The 27,776-nt window shown below is 51.3% G+C and overlaps 9 protein-coding genes across 9 annotated transcripts; 5 read left to right on the top strand and 4 right to left on the bottom strand.

Annotated features, from left to right (window-relative positions):
* Positions 1-1,741: 1,741 nt before the first annotated feature.
* On the bottom strand, positions 1,742-3,109 carry ACET3X_005545 (uncharacterized protein; the record flags this gene model as incomplete). The annotated part of the gene is made up of 5 exons (XM_069451762.1): positions 1,742-1,808; positions 1,864-2,172; positions 2,237-2,436; positions 2,489-2,987; positions 3,039-3,109. The coding sequence occupies 5 exons, from the start codon at positions 3,107-3,109 to the stop codon at positions 1,742-1,744; spliced, it is 1,146 nt and encodes a 381-aa protein (XP_069307589.1).
* Positions 3,110-5,763: 2,654 nt separating this feature from the next.
* ACET3X_005544 (uncharacterized protein) lies at positions 5,764-9,008 on the top strand (the record flags this gene model as incomplete). The annotated part of the gene is made up of 5 exons (XM_069451761.1): positions 5,764-6,057; positions 6,106-6,973; positions 7,191-7,250; positions 8,169-8,663; positions 8,743-9,008. 5 exons carry the CDS (start codon positions 5,764-5,766, stop codon positions 9,006-9,008), a joined length of 1,983 nt encoding a protein of 660 aa, XP_069307588.1.
* A 1,475-nt stretch (positions 9,009-10,483) lies between these two features.
* Positions 10,484-10,930, bottom strand: ACET3X_005543 (uncharacterized protein; the record flags this gene model as incomplete). Its single annotated transcript, XM_069451759.1, has 1 exon — positions 10,484-10,930. The coding sequence occupies one exon, from the start codon at positions 10,928-10,930 to the stop codon at positions 10,484-10,486; it is 447 nt and encodes a 148-aa protein (XP_069307587.1).
* Positions 10,931-11,719: 789 nt separating this feature from the next.
* Positions 11,720-12,817, top strand: ACET3X_005542 (uncharacterized protein; the record flags this gene model as incomplete). The annotated part of the gene is made up of 2 exons (XM_069451758.1): positions 11,720-12,149; positions 12,231-12,817. The coding sequence occupies 2 exons, from the start codon at positions 11,720-11,722 to the stop codon at positions 12,815-12,817; spliced, it is 1,017 nt and encodes a 338-aa protein (XP_069307586.1).
* A 2,933-nt stretch (positions 12,818-15,750) lies between these two features.
* ACET3X_005541 (uncharacterized protein) lies at positions 15,751-17,754 on the top strand (the record flags this gene model as incomplete). The annotated part of the gene is made up of 4 exons (XM_069451757.1): positions 15,751-16,066; positions 16,126-17,456; positions 17,508-17,641; positions 17,703-17,754. The coding sequence occupies 4 exons, from the start codon at positions 15,751-15,753 to the stop codon at positions 17,752-17,754; spliced, it is 1,833 nt and encodes a 610-aa protein (XP_069307585.1).
* Positions 17,755-18,987: 1,233 nt separating this feature from the next.
* Positions 18,988-20,496, top strand: ACET3X_005540 (uncharacterized protein; the record flags this gene model as incomplete). Its single annotated transcript, XM_069451756.1, has 1 exon — positions 18,988-20,496. One exon carries the CDS (start codon positions 18,988-18,990, stop codon positions 20,494-20,496), a length of 1,509 nt encoding a protein of 502 aa, XP_069307584.1.
* A 415-nt stretch (positions 20,497-20,911) lies between these two features.
* Positions 20,912-23,183, bottom strand: ACET3X_005539 (uncharacterized protein; the record flags this gene model as incomplete). The annotated part of the gene is made up of 6 exons (XM_069451755.1): positions 20,912-20,924; positions 21,002-21,559; positions 21,622-21,690; positions 22,207-22,527; positions 22,585-22,884; positions 22,999-23,183. The coding sequence occupies 6 exons, from the start codon at positions 23,181-23,183 to the stop codon at positions 20,912-20,914; spliced, it is 1,446 nt and encodes a 481-aa protein (XP_069307583.1).
* Positions 23,184-24,123: 940 nt separating this feature from the next.
* ACET3X_005538 (uncharacterized protein) lies at positions 24,124-25,176 on the bottom strand (the record flags this gene model as incomplete). The annotated part of the gene is made up of 3 exons (XM_069451754.1): positions 24,124-24,601; positions 24,658-24,962; positions 25,012-25,176. 3 exons carry the CDS (start codon positions 25,174-25,176, stop codon positions 24,124-24,126), a joined length of 948 nt encoding a protein of 315 aa, XP_069307582.1.
* A 425-nt stretch (positions 25,177-25,601) lies between these two features.
* ACET3X_005537 (uncharacterized protein) lies at positions 25,602-27,132 on the top strand. Its single transcript, XM_069451753.1, has 5 exons — positions 25,602-25,794; positions 25,842-25,892; positions 25,944-26,066; positions 26,113-26,732; positions 26,778-27,132. Exons 4-5 carry the CDS (start codon positions 26,198-26,200, stop codon positions 26,888-26,890), a joined length of 648 nt encoding a protein of 215 aa, XP_069307581.1. The 5' UTR covers positions 25,602-25,794; positions 25,842-25,892; positions 25,944-26,066; positions 26,113-26,197; the 3' UTR covers positions 26,891-27,132.
* Positions 27,133-27,776: the final 644 nt, after the last annotated feature.

The raw sequence follows: 27,776 nt of genomic DNA, 5'->3' as shown, positions 1-27,776 counted from the left end.
CATCCATAACGTCCGAAGGTTCGGCAGGCACAGAATTGACCGTATGTAGAAATGGTCGGAGCCGTAAGGATAAGGTAGGTGGAAAGGTTTTAGATGAAGGTTACAGCTGGGGTGATCGCGAAGGAATTGAACCAAGAGCGGTACCAATGGAGCGTTACACTGCCAATCCAGGTCGGAGAGCGACGGAAGCTTGCGGAAGAAGTCGATCAAAACCTGTGCTTCAAAACCCTCTATGGCATCATATGCTCTGCAGTTCGCCATCGAAGCTTGCAACCTAGAATCCCCCGTTTTGATCATGTCGTGCGGGTCGTCGGCTGAGGCTACTTCGCCAGCATCTATAATGACGCGTTGAGGCACTTCCCACGAGCGCATGCGCTCCAGAGTTAACTCCCATCCTTCTACCGAGGCCTTGTAGTCTGCAATGTTGATATTCAACGTCTTGTGTGGCACAGTCATGGTGAGAGTTCTGACGTGATTTTTCGATGGCGAATTTGGTCACAAATCCCCTCGGGACTAAATCTCCTCAGTGCTGCCTAGGCCGTCCTGCTCACGTGTTCACATGTGCCCGGGTGCAGGAGCGTGCCCCGGTGGGTTTACGAGATTGGAGCGCTGAAGTCGAGGAGTGGTGCATGCGGATGCATAGAAGTGAGCTCTGGATGTCGGTATTGTGCGCGTGCGGTTGCCTCCGCTGCAAGAATAAGGTAGTTCGATGCAGGAACGATATTGGAAATGGTCAGCCCTGAGACCCTGAGAAGGAGGATGCGCAACGCTTGCCAAATACCGTCCCCCGCTCTGACCATCTCGGGCATGCCGAGAAAGGTGCCTGGATCAGCCGGAGCCTGATCGTAAGAGATACTCCCAGGATTATGATTGTGGCTTCAGAGTTGAGGTTTTGTGGTTCCCCTCTTTTACCCGGTCCTTGGCGCAGTATGCACGTTGGGGTCCAAAAGTGCGGTGATCCAATCAGCAAACGCGACTGACCTTCCAGGTGGTGTCCCAATCTGGAGCCCTATACTCTTGGTGGACCGTGCAAAGCAGCCTACATATATAAATCTCACAAAATATGCATCATGTATTGTCTGATCCGGTTCTCAGGACTCCGGTGAGGCTGCAGCGTTGTCAGACGGCAAATTGTTGGGAACCAGATGCAGTCTAGGTCTACCAAGCCCAGGTGAAATTTGCAGGCTTCGAGGTTGCGGTGAAACCCGATTGCTGGCAATGAGAAACTCCGCGCTCAGCTTCAAGAGATCAATACTTGGCTAAGTTGAGAGGCCTCCCGCCAGATTCAGGTCCACGGTTGTCGATCCGAATCCTCTTGCAAAGGACCACCGATCGATTGGATCACCCCTATGATGCCGTGTACCATTTTTGCAGGGAGGCTGTAGCAGCCATCTCACGCACGTCCTATCCCACTCACCGTATCTTTGATCTAGGCAACACCCAAGATCTTTCTCGCGATCTTTTTCCAAAGTTGAAAAATCACAATGAACCTTTTCTTATATCAATCTGGCTGTGATAATGCACTGCACATGCACGTAGGGGAAATTTTGATTTGGTTTCACTTGCAACATGTTCCCGACCTCTACAAAGGATATATTGGTCAAATTTACATCTTGAAATCCCGATGGTGACAGGTATTTTGGTGGCAACTTTCTATTATTCCACTGTTTTTTGGCAGTCCGAGTTGGTAGCCCACCACAAAGCAATGCAGATGTCGTTGCAATTACAACACCACTTTATGCTACTCTTCCGGCTCGGGGAAGTACTTGTTCTCATAGAACAGTCGCCAGTTACGCTCGCCGTCATATCTAGTACATTGGTTAGCAGGAAACTTAAATGGAAAGGTTAATGTGGATAGCTCACTCAAAAAGTGCCATTCCCTTTGCATGCGTAGGTTGTACGAACTCGTCCCAATCATCATCATAACCCGGAGCTCGCACTGAATTTCCGTTCTCATCGATATTGTAATGAAGACGCTTGTAAGGAACCATGACGAGTCTAAGGCCCCGAATGTTGGTCCTCTTACTCACCTCTTGGAAGAGAAGTCGTGCGTACTTTTTGTAGTACATGCAGTCCTCGGGAATCTTGCTATCCTCCGACTTATTATCTTTGAGGGGTGTCATTACGTACATCACCGAATTATCGCCGTCTTCGTTGAACAACGAAAAGTCGCTGTGGACGTGGTATCATCAGCACAGCCCAATCCAGTGAGGAAAATTCATGTTATCAGACTTACATAGGCGGCCCTTCTGGCTTCACATATTTATGATTTCTTGCTATGCGATCACTTGAATCGCGGGACTCTGGAGGGTTATATGGATTGGCAACTGCGGTGCCTTTGACTACTGCGTTGTTGACTCTTTCGAGGAATTGTTGTCTACTAACTCCGGTGACTGTATCTTCGCCGTGGGTAGAATAGGTCTCCCAAAAGTGTGCCTGAATTAGAGCAGTTAGTTTTCTTCTGGATGATCTTGACTGGATCACTCACCATATAGACTGCTCTTTTAGAGACGATCGTAACCATGGTACAGCCGTGAAGACCGGAGGTTCCCAATTTGAAAGGCTGGTCCCCGAATCTTTCCATGTATTGGACGGCCGCGGGGCTGCCCCTACCAGTGTTTTCATCTAGATGGAAGAAACCAGCAGGCCTTTCATTTTCAGGGCCTTCTATAAGTGTCCTAATGACATATGTGGCTGCGGCTGCATTGTCGCCGATTTCCTCAAATGCTCTTTTGACAAACTTCTTTTCGGTGATATTTCCGTGGCCATCGATACCGTCGAGTTCGACAAAAAGTGGCTGGTGGACATTTCTTCGACTGACGGGGGGTGAGCCACATGGTGAGTTGGATCTTCGAACAAAGCCCCTCGGACCTGGGCTGCCACCACCAGACACTTCACAGAATCGCGTACACTGGAGACCAGGATTCGAAGAGTCTGAGTCCCCAGCCTGTCGACCGTACAGGAATCCATGGCTGAAAGATACGGGTCTGGCTGCGCGTTAGAACAGTTTTGTCAACATCAGGGACTACTTGACATACTGATCGGCTCTGATGACCGTCACAAGAAAAAGGCACCAGACAAACAGCAAGAACTCGAAGTAGCGCGCCATGACAATAGCTAGATTGGATGATTAGAACGGCTGGAGAGCCGGGAGGAGCGTGTTTTCGGTGACGAAGCAATCGGATTCTCTTGGATGAATGCCTTTCGGTGTATAGCTTTTGATTTCCTGCCTAGGCACCTGCTCAATATACTCGAAAGCTTATCTACCACGCTCTGATCAAGCTCAAGTCCGTGAAGTAGTCTTCCAAGCCTTGCGGGTCTACATTCTCACCTTCATGTAGCACCCTGCATACAATCTGACGTGCAGGTCTGGAGGAATGCATCGTCGGTTCTCCGAGTTCGCATATGCTGCACGGGACCTGAGCGATTGAATCAACTGACAACCCCTATTGGTCGTGTTCAGAAACGTACAAGGTTTCCAAGGTTCCTTGAAAACGCTATTCCTGTTCTGGGATTGTATTTGCCTGCTGCAAGTTCTACCGGTAAGCTTATTAGCCTGCCTAGGTGGTACCGGTCCTTGGCCTGCTAACCTCTTCTACCTAGAGATCTCACCGGCATCTTCCACAAATTAACAGCACATTTCTTCCGTAAGGCTGCTAAGCAACTATGCACAGCTGACCCGAAGACATCTGCATACCAATAACATTTTTATTGGCACCGTAATATATGCGGAGGGGCCCAAATCCTTTAGGGTCATATTAAGCTCCTGGGCGTGACAATCACAACACTGCGCCGCTTCATGAGGAAGGTGAAAAGAAGCATGGCGTCTTTTGACCCCACTGGAAGGCCATGGGACCCCTCAGTAATGGAATATTTGCAAGGAACACCAGAAAACAGTCAGCATTGGCCCGAGTAGAAGCCTCGATTTGCTTTGGTCGTAGACGGGACGAGCCGTATCAATATATCAGCCATGATTGTTCGTGTCAATGACTATCCAGCTTGATGGGACTCGCAATGGTCGTTCCAATGCCTCTTCCCCGCTGTGAAGCCAACAAGATGGCCCAGCGGACTACTATGCGCTTCAACTTCGTTCAATTGTTCATTGTTTGCGCTTTCTTTCCAACTCTTTCTATCACTACTCCAGTGACATTTGTCGACAAACCTTGTCCTGTGCCTTGCAGTGATAATCCTCCAGAGCTATGGACGACATATCACGACCTTCCTGACCTCGATGCATGTGCAGGTACAGTGTTGTTCCAAACACACATGTACAACGGCCTGGAAGACCCTACAGCAGGGACATATTTCCGCTCGTGCACAGCATCCAAAACCCCAGACCAACCTCAGGGCGAAAATGCTGGCCGGATCGCAAAGCGACAATTCTTGTCCTTCAATACCACCGCACCTCGACCTGCAAAGGTATCGGTGGTGTCAAGTGAAGAATCAAGAGACTTATCGGTCGAAAATGTGCAATTGGCTCTGACAAGCCTGAGTGCATATATCGATGACCAAGATACCACCGAAAACTCCCAGAAGACGCCGATGCTCACAATCTATGCGAAACGAGGCAATGCGTTTGTTGGCACGTATATGGGGATGCAAGTGCAAAGACGTGCTGCAGCCACGGTCATCTCCACTTTCTCCAAGCAGTTCTCCTCCTCCAAACTTGCCGCTCAAGCTTGTGGTTCCCCTGAATACAACAAGACGGCTGCTCTTCAGGTTTTTGGTGTCGTAGTGGACTCGGATGCTATCGCGGTACAGAAAACTCTTCGCGATTGGCACGAAGCCAAGTGTTTGAGCAGCAGCCAACCGCTGGAAGGTGCGACCATCGAATTCATCTCCGGCGCTTCTATCCCCATCTCGCCTCCAAAGCCAGAAGTTTTACAAGAACGAGATCTGGAGCTTAGGGCACGCGCAACGTGCAAATATACCCAAGTGGGGTCTGGCGACGGATGCTGGGCTCTGGCAAATCGATGCGGCATAACGCAAGCGCAGCTTGAAGGCTTCAATGGTGGGAGCAGTTTCTGCACAGCTCCTAATCCCAAGGTAAGTCTTCCCACGAGCTACTCGAGATGTGCAGCTCATGACGGAGTATAGCTTGGGGCGTATGCCTGCTGTTCTTCTGGACAATTGCCAGACTTTTCTCCCCAGCCGGGACCAGATGGTACTTGTTACACTCATCTTGTAAAAGAGGGAGACAATTGCTATGATCTAGCCGAAGCCCACCAGACAACCCAGCAGGCTATCGAAGATAGCAACAAAAGGACGTGGGGCTGGGCAGGTTGCAGTGGCCTACAGTGGGGCAATAATATTTGCTTGGGTCGTGGTATGGTCTCCTAGTGTGCCACTCCCTACTTTTAGCGCTGACGTCATGAAGGGAACCCTCCGTTTCCTGCCAACTTACCAGACGCTGTATGCATGCGCCAACGATTATGGTTTATTATCAGCTGACACAGAGCTTTTCAACAGATATGTGGTCCGCAAATAAATGGTACACAGAAACCTACGGACCCCACAAAATGGCCTGGGCTGAACCCATGTCCACTCAATGCTTGTTGCAACGTCTGGGGGCAATGTGGCACCACATCAGAGTTTTGCACTGATACACGAGCACCTACTGGCAACGATGGCACACGAGGCGGACCCGGGGAAAATGGCTGCATCTCGAACTGCGGAACCAAGATCGTCACAGGATCTCCTGTAGCCAAGTTCGAGAGGGTAGGCTACTATGAAGCCTTCAACATCGAAAGGTCTTGCAACACCATGCGAGTCGGTTCCATCCCGTCCGAGTATACCATTGTACACTGGGCCTTCGCGGATTTGAGCAGTAGTTACGATCCGATAATCAGCCCATACCAAAAAGATTGGGCTACCTTCACAAAAGCTACAGGGTATAAGAAGATTATGTCATTCGGAGGCTGGGCCTTCTCAACGGAAGCCACTACTTACACCATCTTTCGGAAGGGAGTCAGTGCCAGTGATCGGACGACATTTGCAGACAAGGTTGTCAAATTTGTTGCAGATAACAATCTTGATGGTGTTGACTTCGACTGGGAGGTAAGGAAGGTGACCCGAAACAGAAACAGAGCTAACTGGACTTCGCAGTACCCAAGCGCACCGGATGATCAAGGTGAAGGACTTCCCCTGTCTGGACCCGAAGATGCTCTGAACTATCTGGAATTCCTTCGTCTTGTCAGATCAAAGCTCCCAAGCGGAAAGACGCTGTCGATTGCCGCACCCGCCTCGTTCTGGTACCTCAAGGCTTTCCCTATAGATGGTATCGGAGACGTTGTGGACTACATCATCTATATGACCTATGACCTGCATGGTCAGTGGGACTACGGTAATACGTTTGCGTCGCCTGGTTGCCGTACGGGCGACTGTTTACGTAGTCATATCAACCAGACCGAGACGGAGACCTCACTATCCATGATTACAAAAGCCGGTGTACCTGCCAACAAGGTATTCATTGGGCAGGCGCTGTATGGCCGGAGTTTCAAAATGACTACTCCTGGCTGCTGGCAGGAGAACTGCAAATTCGTCGGTCCACGCAGTGGTGCTAAACCTGGTCGCTGTACCGATACCGCTGGGTATATCTCCAATCTGGAAATCCGAGAGATCATCTCCAGCGGACAGCACAAGGTACAGCAGATTCATGACCCCATTGCAGGCGATATCTTGATTTATGATGACACTGAATGGGTTGCATGGTCAGATGTCGCGTACTACAATCAGCGCGCTGATTGGGTTCGCGGACTTGGTTTCGGCGGTTTGTCTGACTGGGCCATTGATCTCAACATGACAGGTTCCGGCGGCGGAGGCGGTGCATCGAGTAACATTGTCTACATCGACCCTGTTGTCTATACGAATCAAGGTCCAAACCAGGGTCCACTAGTACAGTGCAAACCGCCTTGTCTGATCGTAATGCCCGCATGGACATTACCTTACACCACAACCATTTCTCGGCCGCCTGGTAAGTACACTCCTGCCAAAACTTAGGCGTCTCAAGATCACCTACTTATCCTCGCGATTGTAGTCACGGCAACTTGGACCAATGAATGGAGCTATATCGTCACCTTGCCGGGGGGAGTGACGTCTACGGACTATGTACAGCAGGTCACAAGTATGCAATACCCTCCTGATTTTGCGTTCCCAGCCAAACACGTTATCCGTGCTGAAGATTATCGTAGCTACCACGATCACAATCCCACCCGTGACAACAACGGAGATCCACGTCTCAAACTACGAATGTAAGTGCATCACCAGGTACAGAGTGGACATATCTTTCACTATCCGGAAAGATTCTTTTTCGCTTGGGGAAGACATGTCTCAGTACCCTGCCCCACCATTTGACACAAGCTGACTTTGTACCCGCTACTTAGGGACCGATACTAACGACCGAGACTTTCAATTAACCAGCAGTGTCCTATTCCCCGGTATCACACTTAGGCAGGGCTCCACGGTAGTCACAACGAGCGGTAGAACAACCACACTCACAGGTCTAGAGTACACTTACTCGCCGGGAGCCTGGCCGCCACCCGTCACAAAACCGTCAACTTCCCCAGGCGCGACTACCACACCGGTTCCGCCACCGCCACCACCTCCTCCGACAAGCTGTAGCTCGTGTCCCGGGAGTATAGCAGTGTCATCGACAAGTGGCTCTGCCCGTAAGTCGCATACTACACGAAACCACACGGGGCGATGCTGATCATTGATAGAGCCAACCTGTACTCCGCCTTGTACCAAGCCTCCATTGGACGACGAGCATCAGAACGATGATGACGATGACAACAATGATGACGACGACGATGATGATGACGATGATGACGACGATGACAGTGGTGGTGGTGGAGGAGGTGGCTTTGTTCCTCCCTGCCTGGGCGTTGACTGCACACCTTGCATTTGGCCTCTTCCCTGCTGCATCGGATTCTGCGGCGACGGAGGCGGCGGCGGTGGGGGCGGAGGCGGCAATCCCAACGACCCTAACGACCCTACGAAGACCTGCTCCACAAAGACAGCCGTGACAGACTGCTCCGTAGCGTGCTCTGTGAAACCGGACGGAGATACGCTGTCTACCTCATGCTACACCACCACATGCAGTAGGACGTCTGTATGCAATTCTGTCGGCTCTACGACGACCTCGCACACCACCGTGTCTTGCCCATCAGTGTCAGAGTACACGCCCTGGTTTGGCGGCAAGAATCCTGCAGAGCAACATGCCTTTATCGGTGATGGTGGGTTCGGAGGGTACGTTGTCGAAACGGGAACCTGGACCCAACCCAGCAAGAGCAAGTCCTCGTCGACACCTTCACCTACACCTTCGCCCTCCAGCAAGCCCAAGACACCGCTCGAGCGGGGCCCTATCAATTGCTTTAGCGAGTCCGACTTTCCCGGCCACGCTGATATTCAGTCCAAGGACCAGAACGAGCTTTCGCAGTTATTCAGCAATATCAGATCCCAGTTGGGCGACGACGACTACCTTGGGCCAGACAGCAAACCCATAAGATTGCGGGGTACTGATGGCTACGGCGTCAACTACGACTATACCTGCGCCTGGGTCCCTGGCTGTGAGACCACAGTCGAGAAGCAGAGCTTTGGCTTCCCGCTGGGCTCACCCAGTCAGATTACCGCGTATCTGCTTGTAAGGGAGGATTACACGAAATGTAAGTGTCGCAGTCCATACATATCCCTCATCGCAGTCCGTAAACGAGGCAAGGAACAGAGACTAATGGAAGTTCATAGGCAACAACGGTGGCGTGGGCGGCTCCTGCCAAGTCGGCTGCCTCCTCTACACCTTCGAAGGCGGACTAGGGGACCCGCCGGTTGAAGAGTGCGAAAGCTTTGACTGCCGCGCCTGCGGATCTCCCTTCGATGATCCAAAGTGCACGTCCTGCGGTTGCCTGAGTCTTTTCAGCACTTCGGCTGTCGCTGGGAATCTCAGCACGAATACTGGGCAGACCATTGTTGATACTTGGGGCCAATTTAGTGGGAACAAGAGTCTGGCTTGAGCGGGCAAATTACGCTGTCCCAATGTAGAAATTTCGCAGCGCAGTAGAAATTCAGTCTACAGACCAGATGTTGCTAAAGCTTGACTCGAGAAGCATGTCGACATTGTGTTATTGCAGGCGCGCCTTACTTGTGTGGTAACCTGGACGTCTCGCTCTCTGGTACGCTGCAGAGGCTGAAGGTGAAGTCAAAAGTAATGAGGCTGGGAGCAGAGAAGCGATCGTGTATATGCGCGAGAGATGGAAGATGCGTAAATGAATGAAATTGAAATTGAGACCAACGTCCACTAGAGCGTTTTTGCAACGTAAGCTGCTTCCCACGAATAAAAGCACGAATGGGGACAAGCCCTCCGCCAACCTGTAATCACGATTACGTAAGCGATAGTGGGGCCACGAATTTTTTTTTATATTCACTGAAATACTGGGTGTCTCCCAGCGTACAACACCAATCGCCAAATGCGTAAATGAATGGCGAAGTGTGGAAGTAAGGGGGTGAATTTGTGAGGGGTAAGATTTCGAAAGCTAGCGTCAAGCACCATCCCTTAACAATCATTTGCTACAGGCTCATACATGCGTACTCACAATAGTTCCGGACACGCAAGCTTGATTTGTATGCTGCTTAGGACAAGACAACATGCTGGAATGTTGGACGGCGTTGTGTGTCGCGGAATTTGTTCCCCGTGCCGGCTTCCGAGATGCGATATTGCGCAATGTCACTAACACCAATTTGGAATAGTCTGTCTGCGAACTCGGCTAACGCAAAATCGAAACTCAGCCTATCAAATGGACCAGCTCTGAACTGTCCTTGATGTTCTTAGGTACCCGCACATTAACCCTCAGAGAGGTCGCCCTCTCCTGGCATGGACACCAGGCTAAACTCTCGCTATTCTACCTATTGCCACATACGCCACAGTACACGTTGGACAAATTGAGTTGCGCTATCGCGACGCGTAGATCATGATGTCGTCTTAGTTGTGACCCTGTCCTCACATCGCCTCGTGCTACGGGCTCAGGCCTGGCGTCATCAACAGAGTGACCACAAACTGTATCTGTGAGTCGGGACAATAGGACCGCAGATGTGCCCCTTGGAGAGAGCCTTACGGCCGTTAGATATGGGGTAGGCTGTTGACTCCACATTTTGTTCTGCAGAAAATGCTATCTTTGTTGGCTAGATCGTTTTCGGAGGATTGCGCGTTGGTGGCTGCGCACTAGATGATCATGCACTGCATCAACCAAGATTTGATCAAGAAGCCTTGCATAACTTCAACAAACCTCAATCTAGAAAATGATTAAGAATCATGTGCTATGACCCCGCATACGCAACCAGATTGCAATTGATGCTACAGATACAGGTAGAAGAAGCCCTGTTTACACACAGATTGACGACCTCGGGAACGTCATAGCTCCATCCTTCCATCCCCTAGCAGATCGCTGGTCCAGGCGGTAACCATGCAACGACCTAGACCACTAATGTTGCACTACAACGTGGCTTGCTTTCCAAGATCCACAGCCCTATTCTCCTTGAACCATATCTTCTCCTCATCGCTTCCGAATTCTGGTGCAAACATGCCATCAACCTTCCAAAGCCTTTTCTCTGTCTCATCGACGTGAAACTCATAGTGGAAACCTTTGTCACCAATGTGTTTTTTCAGAACAGCATCTATGGTGTTTGCAACCTTCTTGTAGACTTCATCTTCGTTTGGAAGCCTTACGGCAATGTGTTCGACGACGACGCGGACGAGATCACTGACAGCCTTGCCTCCAGAAAACATAGTGTCCTTTGGCATTTTGATGAACTGGGTGACGACGTAGAAGGCTGGAAGACCAAGGTCGGTGTACTGCTTGACGCTCTCCGCTGCGAGAGCTTGTCTAGACGTAGCGTCCTCGAATGTTCCTTCCGGATGGTAGATGATCCAGAGTGGCATGTTGATGGAATTCGAAAGTTGATGGAAAAGTTGTTTGAATAGTAGGTTGAGTGTTCTCTCGGCCAGTGGTGAGTAAGGTCGTTATTCAGGTTCGCACCTCTAATATAGGACGATATCCGCTAACAGAATCTAGCTCTCTATGCTTTTTAAGTACGTAAGAAAGCCACCAAAACACAACGGCCGATCATCGTGGTCATCTCGCCGCCCGGTGCAACCTATATGTCCTTAGGATGGGGACTAATAATGCAAAAGAGCACAGGATACTTAGGTACCTAGGTAGTGTCGAATCCAAGTGGAGACCTTAGAGCGATTACCACAGAACCTTGGAACCTACGGCATGCTCTTCCGAAACGAGAGACGCGTCCCATAGGCTCAGGATCCTGACAATTGGCTTGCTAGTCGTTAATCCACAAAGACAGGCACCACACAAAAGACACCCGATCAGGCTAGGTAGCGCGTCATGTCCATTAATTGACGCAATCCACAAATTACCCCTAACTTCGCCTGACTCCGCCCTTACACGGCGTATCATCTGCACCATTTTTGCAGTGGGAACGGACCTCGGGACATTGTCGATGCCTATGTTCCTCCGTCTCCATGCTGACAAAACACATATGGTTGGGACTGCTTACAATTCGAAAGAACAACTCATCAACTGTACCCCTACCGCTTTGGATACACAAGATGTATAAAAGGATACTGGAGTCTTCAAGGTTTGAACAGACAGTACATACTTACCAAGGACTTTTCCAGCAAACAGTAAAACCATTCATCAGCATTGTATCAGCCATGTCTCAATCCCTTGTCTTTATTACCGGGTCGACAGGCTTCATTGGATCCCATGTTGTTATCCAAACCCTCGAAGCAGGCTACAAAGTTCGCCTAAGTGTGCGCAAGGAATCCCAAATCGAAAGTCTCAACAAGCTCTTCTCCAAGCACATCAACAATGTCGAATTTGTCGTCATTCCAGATCTATCTTCTTCAAGCGCATTCGACAGTGCCTTGAAAGATGTCGATTACGTTCTGCATCTCGCTTCCCCCATGCCCGGTACAGGCGACGACTTCAAGAAGGACTATCTGCACCCTGCAGTGCAAGGTACAACAACTATTTTGAATGCCGCAAAAAAGTTCAGCACCATCAAACGCGCAGTCATCGTGTCATCGTTACTTGCCTTGGTCCCATTGGATGCGTTGGTAACGGGCCAGTTCAATGCTAGAGGTACATTTTCATTTCATAAATGTGGTCTATCCTTCCTGTGCGAATTCTCTCTATTGATAGATATCTAACATACTCTTACAGAAGGGCAAAATCGGGAAATTTCCGTGAATCCCGACATGGAGTTTCCTACGGATCCAACGGCTGGCGGCGGAATGAAATACCACGCCTCCAAGCTTCTAGCTCATCGAGCCACCCTCGAATGGGTAGCAGAGAACAAACCACATTTCGTCGTCATCACCCTACATCCCTCCTTCGTCTTCGGTCGCAACCTTAACCAGACATCACCTGACGGAATCGATGGTACCAACGCCATGCTCTGGGGTAGCCTCTACTCTGAAAAGCCCTTCATCCCAGCAGTTTCCGTGGACGTCAGAGACGTTGCGCTTGCGCACGTGTGCGCCTTGGAGACGAAGTTCGAGGGAGAAGATGAAGTTCAGGAGTTTCTTTTGAGCGCTAGTGAGAAGGAAGGGTGGTCATGGACTAACATAGCAAAGTTTGTACGAGAGAGATACCCTGCCTTGGGAATAAAGTTGGACGGCTCGTTCGATCCACCTCCACCTGCCGATACGTCTCGTGCTCAGAAAATCCTTGGCATCAGGTGGAGGAAGATGGAAGACACTGTCGCTTATTTCCTGGATCATCAGCTGGAGTTGAGGGCCCATCTCTAGGCTCTTATGCGAACAATTCAAGATGTTTAGCTAGGTGCTAGTCAGATTTATCTTACTTCGCTCTCTCGTTCTTGAATTCTATCTAGATATTCCATTTACCTGATTAGTATGACCTTGGTGCGACAAATGCATTCGCTAAGTTCTGAGGAGCAGAATGTGCCAGTGGCGAAGTGCTATGAGTGCTTCTGGCTATGATTTTCCTCGATTCTACACCACTTCTGGCTCTTTCATAGATTACGTACTGTGGTCTTACTGTATGCCTGCTGACCATTGTAGGCAGGACACGTCTGGAAATGCGAAAGATCTTTGGACACAAGGGCCCGCTATACAAGTCCCGACTCTTCAACCTACGATAGTCGTTGTGGAATCACGTTGGGATTTTTTACCTTGAAGTCGGGGCCGTGAGCCATTTATGCCGAGACGAATGATGACGTACCGTGCGGTGCGCCGAATCGCTGCGATGAAGCAGCTAAATTGCTGTACTCGTGTGAAAACACTAAGAGGACACGAACTAGCAACAGGCATGGCTCGTTAATGTATCTTGCTGGTGGCGTCTCTTTGCAGGGAGATGGCTGGTGGTTTTTTGTTCGTGGCGGGGAGAAGGCGCACGGCGGTTTGAGGCCAAGCGAGCGTGCCGAGGTCGGAACAACTGAACGCCCTCCTTCTCGCCTTCAAAACCACATCCACCTCTGGACGACCTTACCCATCATCTGGATATGGAAACATAACACGCGCATGCATTGCATATAGCAGAGGGTGGACGATGAGTTTAGGACTGATAATGTGCTGGGGGTCAACAGACTGCCAGAAGCGACGCGCTGGAGACACGCAGTCTCACCTGGAAGGACGAGGATTTTTGCCTTTTCAGCCCGCCCTGCTCAGGTTGGCACCAGATATGATTTCATGCAACTAGCAACAGGCTGGTTCGAGCACATTGTCTCAAGAATCATGGCAGCTTCTCGACATTCCTGCTACCGCGCGGGCCGCCGCCGCTGTCGACCAGAAATGGCCCCCAATGTTGATTATTGCTCTAATGCAACGGCGCGGCCCTCGACCATCTTATCGAATCACGCAACGACTTTCTGTCGGACGTACACCCGATTCAGACATTGCCGGTGGTACTGACTAGGGAAACGCTCACAATACACACAAGTAGGCTCGATCGGGTGACAATATGAGCCGCGTTGCGGTGCCTAGCCTCAAGCGAGTTTCAACGCAGCTTGATGTAAACTGAAATCGGCCTATGGCGGTGCGCCCTTATCACACGAAGGCGCTGCCGGTGCCGAGTATCTCATATCATCTAACAGTTACTGTGCTTTCTTTCCAATGGTCCAGTAATTACTTTCTCAAGAAGTCACTATGCTAGAGTCGACTTTCCTGATTGCAGTCATAGGCTGCCTTTGCTACCTATCTTGGCACGCATGTAGCCATGTCCCTCAGTTGAAGTCATTGAAGAGCTTCTTCATATTGCCAAAATATATACCGCAAAAACTTGGCCTCGGGAAACCGCAGCTATCGATCCCATTCTCAGGCACCACATCGCCCAATAGAGGCCACCCCCACCTGACTCGCCATCCATTCTCTATAAAACCCGAATACGATGTGGTGGTCGTTGGCTCAGGATATGGCGGTGGCGTTGCGGCGTCACGCATGGTAAGAGCTGGGAAAAGCGTTTGTGTGCTGGAACTTGGAAAGGAAATCTGGCCTGGACAATACCCTCACACGTTCAAAGACGCCATGCAAGAGTATAGCGTGAATGGAAGGACATCTGGTAAGATGATTAGTATCGGGAATGCGACAGGGCTTTACCATACTGTCAAAGGCGAAGGGCAAGATGTCTTCCTAGGTTGTGGTCTGGGAGGAACGAGCTTGATTAACGCCGGTGTTTTTCTCAAGCCAGATGAGAGATTGTTGGAAGCAACAGAGTGGCCGAAGGAAATAAGCGAGAATGCTGCAGGACTCGAGCGATGTGAGTACTCATAGATGTTGAAAGAACAGGCGCCAATCCTGACCTTTCGATATAGACTATGCGAGAGCTGAGCGCATGCTTCAGCCGACAGCATTCCCAACGCGATACCCGAAGCCGCGAAAACTGGCTGTCTTTAAAGGCCAGGTTGAAAGTCTCGGCTTACAAGACAACTTTTATCGCACTCCCCTGACGACAACCTTTTCCTCCAACACCAACCAAGCTGGAATACAAATGGCCGAAAGCACGGGTTCTGGCAACGAGTGCACAGGCGCCAACGATGGTTCGAAGAACTCGGTACTTGTGACATATCTATATGATGCTTGGGCAAGAGGTGCCAAACTCTTCTGTGGGATCGGCGTCAGACATGTGAAAAAGGCAGATCGAAGCAAAGGATACTTCGTGTTCTACGAAGTGCCCGACGGAAGAGGCGGAAAGACAAAGAAGTGGGTCAGAGCTGTAAGTATGAGTTTCTCCAGACATAGCCCAGACTAACGCGACACAGCGGGAAGTTGTCTTCCTAGGCGCTGGTGCGCTGGGGACCACGGAAGTTCTACTGCGATCACGAAGCTATGGCCTCCATACATCGCCTTTGCTGGGCCAACGATTCACAGGCAACGGCGACATGTTGGCTTTTGCATATAACTGTAATCATGACATTGGCAGTCTAGGCCATGATATCTCAGGCGCCATGGATTCCAGATCATGTGGTCCAACGATTACTGCATGCATCGATATGAGAGGCTCCACACACGCCAAAAATGTACGGGACGGGTATATAATCCAAGACGGTGCAATTCCTGAAGCACTGGTGCCAGTCGTTCAAGGTTTGCTCGAAACCCAGACCACTGCCGTGCCATCGCAATCGCCTGGCACTATCCGTAGTTTGCTGCCCAGATTGAAGAGCTGGATTCTTGGACCATATGCTAGAGGTGGCAGCGTAAACCGAACGCTAGTGTATCTCACCATGTCACATGACGAAAACGAAGGGCATATGGTACTCGAGGATGATGCAGTTGTCTTACGATGGTCGGGCATAGGGAGCCAGAAGCGAAGTGCAAATCTCGACAGCATTCTTCTTGAGATGACTGAGAACCTTGGCGGTAAACTTGTTAAGGCCCCATGTGTTACCGTTCACCCTCTCGGGGGTGCAGTCATGAGCAATGACGGAACTGGTCTCGGAGGCGTGGTCAATCATCGTGGCCAGCTTCTTGTTGGAAAAGGACATGAAGTGTACGAGGGGATTGTCTGCGTAGACGGCTCCACTATTCCAACATCACTCGGTAGGCTGCTTCGTTGATGCATCTTAAACAATGCGATAGTAGCTGATTGTATTATTCAGGTGTGAATCCATGCGCTACGATCACCGCATTAGCTGAGCGAAGCTGCGACCTGATCGCGAAAGAGCGTGGTTGGACAATCGACGACAGTTCAAATCGTATACCCGATACCTTGAAAGACTCGCCCCTACCTGTACTACCAAAACCCGAGAAGACTATTGGGCCTGATACCATTGAAGATTCGATCGAAGGCGTCCGGTTCGAGGAAGTCATGCGGGGTTATATTCATGTTGGTGACAACATCCCGGACTTCCGCAACGCGGAAAAGATTGCTATGGAGGCTTCAAGTTCAGCTGAACTTGCACTTACAATAGATTTGCGTTGCAACCCTTACGGCTCATGTCAAGGTGTGCCATATGGCACATTTGCTTGTGGCGCATTATCGCAAGACCCGCTCATGGTCACTGGCGGTACAGTCGAGCTTTTTACAACCGACAAGGAAGTCGCAGATGCAGTCAATCTCATGTATATGTTGGATCTCCTAAGCACAGATGGTGCGAGATACCGCTTCCACGGCTATAAGAGGCTCGACTCAGCTGCTGCATTCTCGGTCTCGAAGGCTTGGCGCGCGACGACAACCTTATACACAACAATTACTGGATCCAATGGCGTTGTGGTCGGCCAAGGTATCCTACGCTTGTCGCTCCACGACTTCTTCACCGAACTCCAGTCTCTACGATCTCGTACAACAAGCGGCACCGTGAGCAATATGCAAGCGCAAGCTCGGTTTTTGAAGTTTTTCGCGACTAACATCGCATCGTACATGTTTAGCCCATTTCGTCGACTCCAGTATCCAACACCGTCCACCGAGAGGTCGGGCTATCATGAGAAGGAAATCCCCACTATGACTACCCTCACAGCTGACGATGGAGTAAGATTTCCAATCAAGTTATGGAGTCCTCGATCTGGCATACAGGAGAAGCATACGCCCATCGTCTTCATCCCTGGTGCATCTGTAGACGATCAGATCTTTTCTCTGCCAACTATACCCAACAACACCATCGACTACTTCACCTCACTTGGCTACCGGTGTTACGTCCCTATCCTTCGTTTCGGGATCGGAGAAGAAGCTAGGAAGGGCGATACTGTATATGATGCTCGACTGGACGTTCGAGCCGCTATGCAATACGTTCGAGAAAGGGAACAAGAGAGAAAAATTTACGCCGTTGTTCATTGCCTAGGAAGCATAGCAACAGGAATTGCCCTGCTCAATGGCGACGTGGACGCTTCTTGGTTGAAAGGCATGACAAGTAGCCAGGTTTTCATCAACCTGATCTTCAGCCCAGATAACGACTTTAAAGCGCGACATCCTATCCTGATCAAGGCTTATGAAGTAAGTCTAGTCCATTCCCTCCTCGAAGTCTCTCTGCTTACAGCCAATAAGACACTAGCAGGTTCCTGGTTCTCGTGCCACTCCTCTTCTTCCTCACCATGGGTGCAGTCGCTGCTGGATCAGATGCTACGTTTTTATCCTGTAGGCACCAGAAGCGAAATGTGCAACTCTGCAGTCTGTCACAGGTGCGACGTCCCTTTTGGCCGCTGCTGGACGCACGCCAATCTCAATCACGCCACACATAAGCATCTTGGCCATTGGTTTGACGGTACCCATACCAACTTCGTCTCGCACTTAACAAAGATGGGTGCTACGTCGCCCCATCATGTTCGCAGCAACACTTCCGTATTTGAGGATCTCGTCACGCCGACAAATCTGGAAAGGTTGAAGGGATTGAGCATCTGTTGGCTGAGCGGTGCTGAGAACGCTGTTTGGAGCCAGCAAAGCACCAAGAGTAGCTATGATCTGCTGAGAGAATGTTTTCCTGGGGGCAAGTACGAAAGAGTCGTTGTGAATGGCTATGGACATCTAGATTGTTGGATGGGCACGCGTGCGTATATTGACGTCTTTCCGAGGGTCCAGAGGCATTTGGAAGTCTGCGAGGATGCACAGGGTGACTCCGGGATGACAGTGATTGGTACGGGCTTTGAGGAAGATGGATTTGTAGATGTAGCGGCAGAGGACTGCGATGGGTAGATAAAGATTGCCATGTAACGTTTAAGTAGTCTTGGAATCAGTTTCGAATGGTAGAGTTTCTGGCTTCTACTATGGAATGCTGATGTTAAATCACCTTGTAGCTCAGCACGAGCAGTAGCTAGTCTCTTCCCGCGATGTCGTTGTACTTGGGTAGTTTTCGTATTCGATCGTCTACTGGAAAGACTAACACGATAGTGATCAAATCTACGCAATGATAAACATGAATGAGAATAAAGTCAATCAAGCTGCCGTCTGAGTGACCAATTACCGAAACATTGTGTGGTAAGCATCATGAACCAATCAGCGCTCGAAGAGGGGCAAGCCACGCTTATCTGCCCCACCATGTCCTAGCACAGCCAGATTCGAGCATCGTGGCGCGTTCTACCCTGGCGTACCAACATAGTCGCCGATTGTTCAACGACAAAAAATGCGAGGATCGTAAGAAGTTCACTAAAATTTTCCGCCCAAAAGGAGCTTCCCGCCTATCGTGTTCCATGCATGACGCGATATCTATAATAGAGTCGCTGCAAGGCTGTGTGTGACACGAATGTACAATGTGCATGAACACGGGTTGCCTTGCGAGGCCAAACGGTAACAACATTCTAAGCCTATGAAAGCGTCGGATACCCACTCTTAGTCTTCACTTCAAAAGACGGCCCTTCTGCCTACTGCACCTAGGCAAGCGATCTGGCTCCGCGATGTTACCCGTGTAATCTACTTGGTCAGTAGTGTACATATACATAAGCGCATCCCCGCATCATGTAAGTTCAACCACCCACCGCCATTGCGCCGTTACTTACATGCGATGGAGTTCTCGACTGCCAGGCTCCTGAGAATGGAAACCTCCGCGGATGTTGCAACATGGCTTTCGTTCCTGGTCACTGCCGTCGGTCTGGGTGGGCTCTTGTCGCAAGCTAACGCTATCAACGAGAAGCTCGATCCTTTCCATAGCCATCGCACCCCAGCATATCTCGGCTTCTGGTACGGCCACCAGGATAAAGCGTCATGGTGGACAGTGAAGAAACCGCCCTTGTACGGACCCGTTCTAGTCGCGGATCTGGAAACTGGTTTCTGTGGGAGACAGATTATCCATCTAACGCGCTTACCCCTGTTCACACCTCCCGGGAAGGCGGGATGGGCACTCATCTTGACCATTTTCCATCCAGAGAAACTGCACTCGCTCAGATCAACAAGTTTGGAGATAGATGAAGCAGAGAAGGCTGCAGAGCCCATCCATGAAAAGAGTTTCATCACAACCCAAGACAATACACACGAAACTCGAGACAGGCGCACACAATGGAAGGCGTTGGAGAGGATGCCACTGTCCCGCTACCAAACACACGCTTGTGTGTCCATATCACGAACAACACTGATAACGATGTTGGTGCTGACCAACGCGAGAAGTGCTTTCTCGTATAGCGATGCCTCTGGTTTCCGGGCCGGATACGCCTCGAACAATGGGCAGTGGTACATTACCTGGCCGATCGGCCAGGACGCAGTCGTGCAATTCTCGCCCCACGATTCGCACAAGAAATCAACCGACGTATACCCTCCAAGCTTCACGCAACGCACAAACCGTTGCACACAAATGGTAGCCGGCGTCATCGCAGCCCCCTCTGGCGTACAATTCGCGTTCTGCGGCCGCAAGCCACCTGGCACTTACGTTTTGGAATATGCAATAAAAGGATTTCCTGGCGCGCACGGTTCTCGGCACTTGTATAATATGCTGGGAGGAAAAGTGTACGAGGTTGACTACATCTTTGCTCGAGACGCTGGCGAAATATCTGGGGACTGGATGGAGCTCAAGGTCCCAAGCAAAGACCCTTTGAAAGAGACGACTTTCCTGGCTCCAGAAAGAGAGCAGCAGGCCATCGCACAAGCACTTGACTGTCTTCCTTGGAATCATCTGTCATGGAGCATACATCGCGGGATGCGCGATATCCTCCTCGCGTACTCAAAGCCCACCATGGACCGATTCAGATCTCAACTCGCTGAGCTTCTCAAGCGGACTGTTTCATCTTCTCCACATCTTCTTGAGCGTAAGGGATGGGAAAGTAATTTTGTCCGCAACAGCATGGGCGAAATGGCTGCATCGGCTGTTCTTCTCGGAAAGGGTAACTCTGGCGATCTTGTACGCGTTGTGACGGATATAGCACTTGCGTTGGTTGATGGCTGGAGCATGGATCAACTGGATGAAGTTCATTTCTGGCGTCTACCGGATGAAGACAAGGAGCTCAATTTTGTAGGAGTTGTCGCACTCACCAAGATGTTTATCGTGGAGTGGAGCAACGAGTTCGATTACCAGATGTATCACGATCTACCTGTGAACCTGAAGTTTGCATAGACGCACTTGGGGATGTTTAGCCTGAGAAGAGTGGTAGAATCGGATGGCTTGGACATCAGCTCGAATCGTTCATCGCCTAGCATCGTAAATAAAGACCAAACCCTCGCCATGACCGTTCCCTTACCACATCTTCTTCCCCAGACCACTGAACCCCTCCTGCAACACCTTCCTCCCAGCCAGCTCATTCGCAAACTCAAGTTTCCGCTGCAACGACCACTCTCCATGCTCATTAATCGCAAACAGCATACCAGCAATAAACGTATCCCCAGCCCCAATCGTATCCACCACCTCTGCGTGCCCATCTCCTCCCCCCTGCCACGCCCTAACATTCGCCCAAACCCCCTCATCCCCCTTCTGCACCGCCGTCGCGCCCCCAGAACCCCACGTACAACAAAGCATCGCCCCATCCCTCGTCTCACACATCCTCTCTTCAAGAAACCGCCTCGCATCCGTATACCCATTCTTCTCCGCCCAGAGCTTCGAATAAAACACCACATCTGCGTACCGCGCAACCTCGCCCATACCCGTGCGCTCAGGCTTCTCGCATTCCACGCTGATACGAAAATGGGGGAACTGTTCGCGCAGGAAGCGCACGCACGAGAGCGTGATTTCAGGGACTCGGCCCTCGAAATGGAACCATGCTTTCTTCCAGCTTTGCTCTTTACCGCCGCCGCCGCTACGAGTAAAGCGGATGACTTGCTGCATGAACTCGTCTTCTTGCATTTCAGGTAGCGGGTTGATACTAACAATTGTGCGCGACCGGTTCTGTTCGCTTTGGATAATGTAGCTAGACGCTGCTTCCTCGTACTTCTTGCGGAACAGACTCACACCGGATATCTTTACCTGCGGCAGAGATTCGCAGATGAATTTCGATGCAGCGGTGCTTTCATCGGGGAGTACGGCTAGTAGGTGCAGATCTGTGGATTGGGGATTTTGTGTTGCCTCGGGATCGTGTTGCTGGAGTTGCGATAACACTTCTAGGCTGTTTGCTGTGTTTCCGCCTCTTCTTCGCGACATGCCTTTTGCGCGGAGCTTTTCGTCTTCAATTGGGAAATGGGGAACACTGGATGTTGGACGGTTAGGAGTGGCTTGTTCTTGGGAGGGCCGCTTAGAGCAAGTACGTACGTTAGGATGGTGTCGATGTAGACGGCACCGACACATACAATATGGTTTACAGCATCCTCAGACATTTTACTTTTGCGAAAGATTGTAATCGCACGTAGTGTGAATTTTGTAATGGTTAACAATATGTCGAAGATTGGAACTTGGACATTGTGGAGCTTAAGTGCCAGAGGTTACGTCAAGTGTCTCGTGCCCTTCCAACGCGATTGCGCGCCATCACATGTCTCGCCCAACAAAGCATCAATTCTCACGCTCCAAAGGCACTCACGCATTCATGATCTACAAATTCAAATAAACATTGTAAGATTCCGTGTCGAGGTAATGAGCGACCCCATTCCTTCTCCTCTCATATCCAATAATGAGCGAACATCCCAGTTCCCAGATTTGGTATCATTGAAAAAATCACACTCGCTCAAACGCCAATCCCAAGTCAAAAGATTACACATCATCGACGGTGTATGCGTTTAATACGCGTTCCCACCCCACCCCGGTGCCTTCCCCTTGCCTTCGTGTGGGGAGTAATACTCGTCTTGCTCCATTACTGGACTGACCGTTATCGTCCCTTCGTGCGACTGCGATGACCCGTACCACCCATTACCTCCTGCTGGCACATTGCTGTAATAGCCTCCATGCGCAGCCTCCTCGCCCCCAAGGTTGTTGAATGCTTGTGTCCGCGGTGTCATGGGCGACTTCATGCCACCAATAGTACCAGGTGTACGAGGTAGTTGTTGGAGTTCCCACATGTGCTGCCATTGTTCCTCGGCGGTCATCTCATTGTCGTACGGCGAGGAAGCCCACTTCTCCTTCTCGGCTTTCTTTTCTGCTTTCTTGGCCGCGTGGGCTTGTTTCTGGGCGGTGGTCGGGATAAGGGAATAGGCTGAGAGGATGACGAAGACGGCATAGATGGCACTATAGAGCATGATTAGCGCGATTCCTTTGGGACGACGTGGGTGGCAGGTGACCTACAGCATGATGATGCTAACGGCGAAACTGCTCTTGGCTTGCATGCAGTAACTTTTGATGTTTTTATCGTCCACAATGTTACAGCTCTTGGTGATGTACCAGGGCGCTCCGTTGTTAGTGTGGTTCGGGTCAATCGTGTCCGGCGCGGTTTGGATGTGGATGCCATAGGCCCATAGGGTCATGAGTGCGATATGCAGGAGGAGCGATAGGATCGGGAAGAAGACCTTGAGCAGCCACAAGGTCACCTTGACAAGCCAGAAGAACATGCATAGTACGCCGATTACGAGGTGGTATTCGGTATTACTGGAACTGTCAGTATACTGCTGGATATTGAGGTTATGCAGAATGATAGTAAGGTCCATGAACTGTAGTTCCGATTCTTGTGCATCCGCCATCAATCCAGAAGATGCTACTTACAAGCTACTCCACACCAAAGGTGTATCCACAGGTCGATAGTTTGCAGCCGCATATAGGACTGTACTCGGTTTCGAGTTGAAGCCCATCTCGCCTCCTACGCTCCACAAGATAGTGCGATATAGGTTTGGCGATGCGATGCCGAAGAGCGCAAGGTTGGCCACGGTAAAGGGCAGCTCAAACACCATGAGGAAGTGGATAATTGTCCGCAGGCGCCATGATCGCGATATGAAGAAACCCATGATGGCCGTCTGAAGCCGTCACACTCGACGGTGCTGTCTGGTGGTTGGCGTTGCGGTATACGTAAGGCTGCGCTTTGAGCTGCGCCTGGATGGATCGCGATTGCGGGGATAAGGTAGGACTTGGCTGGGCGCTCGTGTTGCGCTATCGTCGGGAATCCGAAGTCGATAGCTGGAGATGCTACCGCGAGCCTCTGGTGTCCGTAAGCGGTCGTCGTTCGGGCTCGAGGTTCAGACGCACAAACGAAGCATCAGCATCCAGCTCTCCGGGGCCTTCCACGCTCTTAACAGGCATGTAAGCCCCCATCTTAGCCGACGCCATTGAATGAACTGAGGGGCGAAAGAGCCATCGCAGGCGCTGAGTGGCACACGCATGCTGCGCGATCACACAGCTTGTAAAGTGTGATGGCGAATCAAAGTTGCAGGACGGCGCTGCATGCGGGAGCTAGACGGCTTGTTCCTTGCGCCATCCCTGCATTTTGTACCGGACAATGTGGGTTAATATCGACGAATCGGGCAATTCAATATAGGACTTCGAGGTAAGAGGCTGGATGAAATGGAGGGCCTTATCGCGGGGTCGCACAGCATAAGCGATCGCTTGCTTTGCCATAAAGTGGTTGCGGACGGTGGATGTCGTGAGGCACAAAAAGCGACGGCGGCCATGATTGACCGCACCGAGTTTTGGAAGGTGGAGCTAGTCTGGTGGAGCTCGCTCAGATACCACGAGCCGTCTCGAATTTGCGGCCATTGTGGGCGCGTAAATGCGAGTTAATGGTGTGAGCATCGTACATTCAACAGCGCTTGCCGCAGCGACGGGACGGCTTTCGAATGCAAGACTTGGTATTGATCGCCTTGGACTATCCAATAGTAAATTACCTCGACCTTCCCATTACCACCACTTCTCACACAGCACTCTCTCTGGCGCCACGTTATCCTGCTCCTTGAGAAACTTGACCATGTCGTCAGTCATGTCTGGAGGTCCACACACGTAAAAGACGGTAGACTGCGCTTCCTTCCTGTTGCCAACGGCGCTAGAAAGGGCAATATCGTCAATGCGATGCGTCCAGGCACACACTGGCACTTCGGTAGCCGAGTCAATTTGCGGCAGCGTCAGAGACATGAGGGGATGTATCAAGTCACCATCATCAGTGCCCATCTCAGACCCGTCCCAAGTCCCTGTAAAGAAGAGCTCAAGGCGGTCTTTGGTTACCTTGAATCTGGGTATGCGGAAGAGGTCGAGCACATCTTGCAGGAAAAGGACTTCACTGGGGTCCGTCTCCCGCGATGGGACTTTAGTGGAGTACAAGAAGCGCACTTCGAGGTTCGGGTAGTTCTGGTTTATGTAGGTCATCATTGACATCATAGGGCTGTGGGGTGTCAGCAGTGGAGACATGCGACTTGGTGAAGGCGCAGCTGGACGCACTTGATTCCAACGCCTCCGGCGATGAAGATGGCGCGCTTGATCTTCTTCATGTCCAGACAGGGAGGAGGCCACACAAAGCTTCCGCCCACGCGCACAGTGACCTCCTTCCCCAGGATCTCATCTTCCGGCTGCCACAACCATGCTGCCGGGGGATTATCAGGGCTCTTCTGCACGGCTAGCTCAAAGTATGGTACAAAGTCGGGATCTGATCGCGGCAGGGCTTCGGAGGGCGACGAGGTAATGGTAAACCCGCCGGCCTTTTCTACATCAGGCACAAAGACATCGAGCCATTGGCCGGGGAGGAACTGACTTATCCATCAGCGCAGGTCGCGAGCGAGATGGAGATCGTCATACGTTGAAGCCGTCCTTTTCCTTGATTTCGAATTTGAAGCGCTTGATCCGGTCGTTGACAGGCGTCACTTTGGCGAGCGTGGCAGTGTGGAGGTCGTTCTCTCGGGGTTCCGTCGCGGTGCGCTCTTGATGGCTAAGGATCGCTTTTGCTGAGCGGGCCTGTGGCATGCTGCCCAGCATGCTTCTCTGCGAGGAGATTCGTCTCGAAAAGGAGTGATGGGACAAAAGTCGACGGGCAAGAATACTCATGGCAAGAAGAAAGTATCTTACCACGAGGAAAATGTAAGTGGGGACACTGGGTAGAGGGGTCCAATGCGTTATGCAGGACGATCCACTGGGCGGGAGCTTGGACGACAGCCGTTAGGGCTAGCTGACTTCACCCTCATCATGTCATCGGCGCCTTCTCGGGCCTCCAAATATAGCCAATCTTTATTGACCATCGAGCCTCCGGGCATGGGCTGATGAGAACCACGTAGCCAGCTGAGTTGTCGTGGTTGTCATGTGCAAGTGGCCGGTCGCACCAAGAAAGCTATGACGCATGTCGGAGCCGCGGCTGCCATCGGAGGAGCTGAACAACCTCAGCTATCAACTACGTTTGCTTTCCTCAACCCTTGATCTCAACCACATCTGCATCACCAAGTGCACTAGACGTCCAGCAAATCTAATCCCAAGTTCAACCGTACTTTGCGTCTCACCGGTTTTCCTCCCGATCGCGTCACCATGTCTGTTGAGGAAGGCACCCATACCTTGGCCGATGGCAAGCAGCTGTACACGAAAACATTCAGGGTACGGTGGATCTAAATTGATAAGATCGGCATTAACCCATTGAACAGACGGACGGACCGGCAAAAGCCCGGCTTGTATTCATCCATGGCTTCTCAGATGTATGATTCTTGCAAACACAGTATGGAACGCATCACTAACAATGTCTCTAGCACGGTGAGATGGCACTAGCCGCATGCGTTCTTGACCTCTAACACATATCAAGTCAACACCTACGGTGACCTCTTTCCTCATCTGGCGTCCAGAGGCATTGAAGTTTACACGTTCGACCAGAGGTGCGTGCATGCACTGCTTCCAATATTCGATATTGACAAGGCGCAGGGGATGGGGCCGTTCTGTAACGAAACCCGCCGAGCGAGGAGACACGGGCCCGACTAGTCAGGTCCTTGACGATATCGCCTCCTTCATGAAGACATTGATCCCCAGCCCGGTACCTCTCTTCATGATGGGGCATTCCATGGGCGGCGGTGAGACGCTTTGCTTTGCTGCACAAGGTCCAGAGGCGGTCCGTAAGCACATTCGCGGCTATCTCTTGGAGGCGCCCTTTGTCGACTTCGATCCCAAGTCCAAGCCCTCGCCCATCACAGTCTTCTTTGGCAGAATCGCTGGGAAGCTCATGGCGAAGCGTCAGCTGACCAACAAGCTGGATCCAAAACTCATCTCACGAGACCCGGCGGTGTGCAAGGCATTTGAAGAAGATGAGCTCTGCCATGATACCGGCACACTCGAGGGGCTTGCCGGACTGCTCGATCGAACCAATGCCTTGTCTAGTGGTAAGATTGTGATAGCTGACAACGCTGGAGAGGGCGGCGTGACGAGGATCTGGATCGCGCATGGAGACCATGATGGCATTACCAGCTACCCGGCCTCGAAACGTCTGTTCGATGCGCTGCAAGTCAAGGACAAGGAGTTCAGGACGTACGCGGGATGCTACCATCGCTGTGAGTATTTGATGCAATCGGATGTGCCCAAGCTAACCTAGTCAGTACATGACGAGCCTAGTCCTGATAAAGACGCTTTCCGCGACGACGTTGTCAACTGGGTACTTGCTCGCGTGACGGACCCCGGGTGCGACGATAGTGCGAAGCCAAGGCTATAGATATGTGAAGAAGCTTCCTCAAACAGGCATCAAGCGAGCTGGGCGACGTCACGACGATACGCATGGCCATGACGTTTCTTGGCCCTACTCGTATTGACACGCGTGTCCGCGCAAAGTGTGAAACGCGGAGGATTTTCAGATCCATGTCCCTGTGAAGATGACGACGCTACGAGGGAACGGCACATGAGAGCAGCAGCAAAATAGTAGTAGAAGTCAAATTTAGCCTTGACCATGATTGGCAGCAGTTGAAGCTAATTGTCAAAGTTTACTGCCTTTGCGCCACGCTCCTTTCTCGCGAGCAAAGAACCAAGATGCTTGCCAGTGGGTATGGTCCAACGGATTTTCCTGTCTGCTGTGTAGAATGCGGAGAGTGGTGATGTGAGGTGAAGCGAGGCGGGACGGATGTGGCGGTCGAGGAGGGTGCCCCCACAATTGCCGTGTGTTGCCATGATACGCCAGGAACGAGGGCCGAAAGCAAGCGCGCAAGAGGGCCAAAATTGTCAGTCGTGCAGAGGTTCGCAGCAAGTCGCATCTGGGATTCCCGCATAACTAGACGGCGCAACCGCTGCCACCACGTCCCATGTTCCTGCGCACCGCCTGCAGAAATGGAGATGGCATGCGTGTCCCGTTTAGCCAGCGTGGACGCGTCTTACCTTCACCCCGAACCGTGCAGGGTGCCCAACCCAACTACCACTACTCGACGCAACCTCGAGTGCGACCGCACGGCCTATCACGATACGCGTACAAGCCTCCCGCCTGCCGGCCCAGATTGCGCGTTCTCTGCACCCAGACGACGACGACTAGAGGCGCCCAGTACCTCGACTATCCTTCACATACGGCGCCCCTACTCAACTGGTCTTCCACCGTCCACCGCAAACCATTCTTT

Source organism: Alternaria dauci, chromosome 4, assembly GCF_042100115.1.
Source record: "Alternaria dauci strain A2016 chromosome 4, whole genome shotgun sequence".
Classification (NCBI taxonomy): Eukaryota; Fungi; Ascomycota; class Dothideomycetes; order Pleosporales; family Pleosporaceae; genus Alternaria; species Alternaria dauci.
This window is presented reverse-complemented; position numbering and strand designations above follow the sequence as displayed.

Excerpts from the sequence above, each read along its gene's own strand:
- ACET3X_005537 (XM_069451753.1), top strand. The coding sequence starts at position 26,198 with ATGAAGACATTGATCCCCAGCCCGGTACCTCTCTTCATGATGGGGCAT. Across the intron at positions 26,733-26,777 it reads CGCGGGATGCTACCATCGCT|TACATGACGAGCCTAGTCCT; the intron begins GTGAGTATTTGA and ends TAACCTAGTCAG.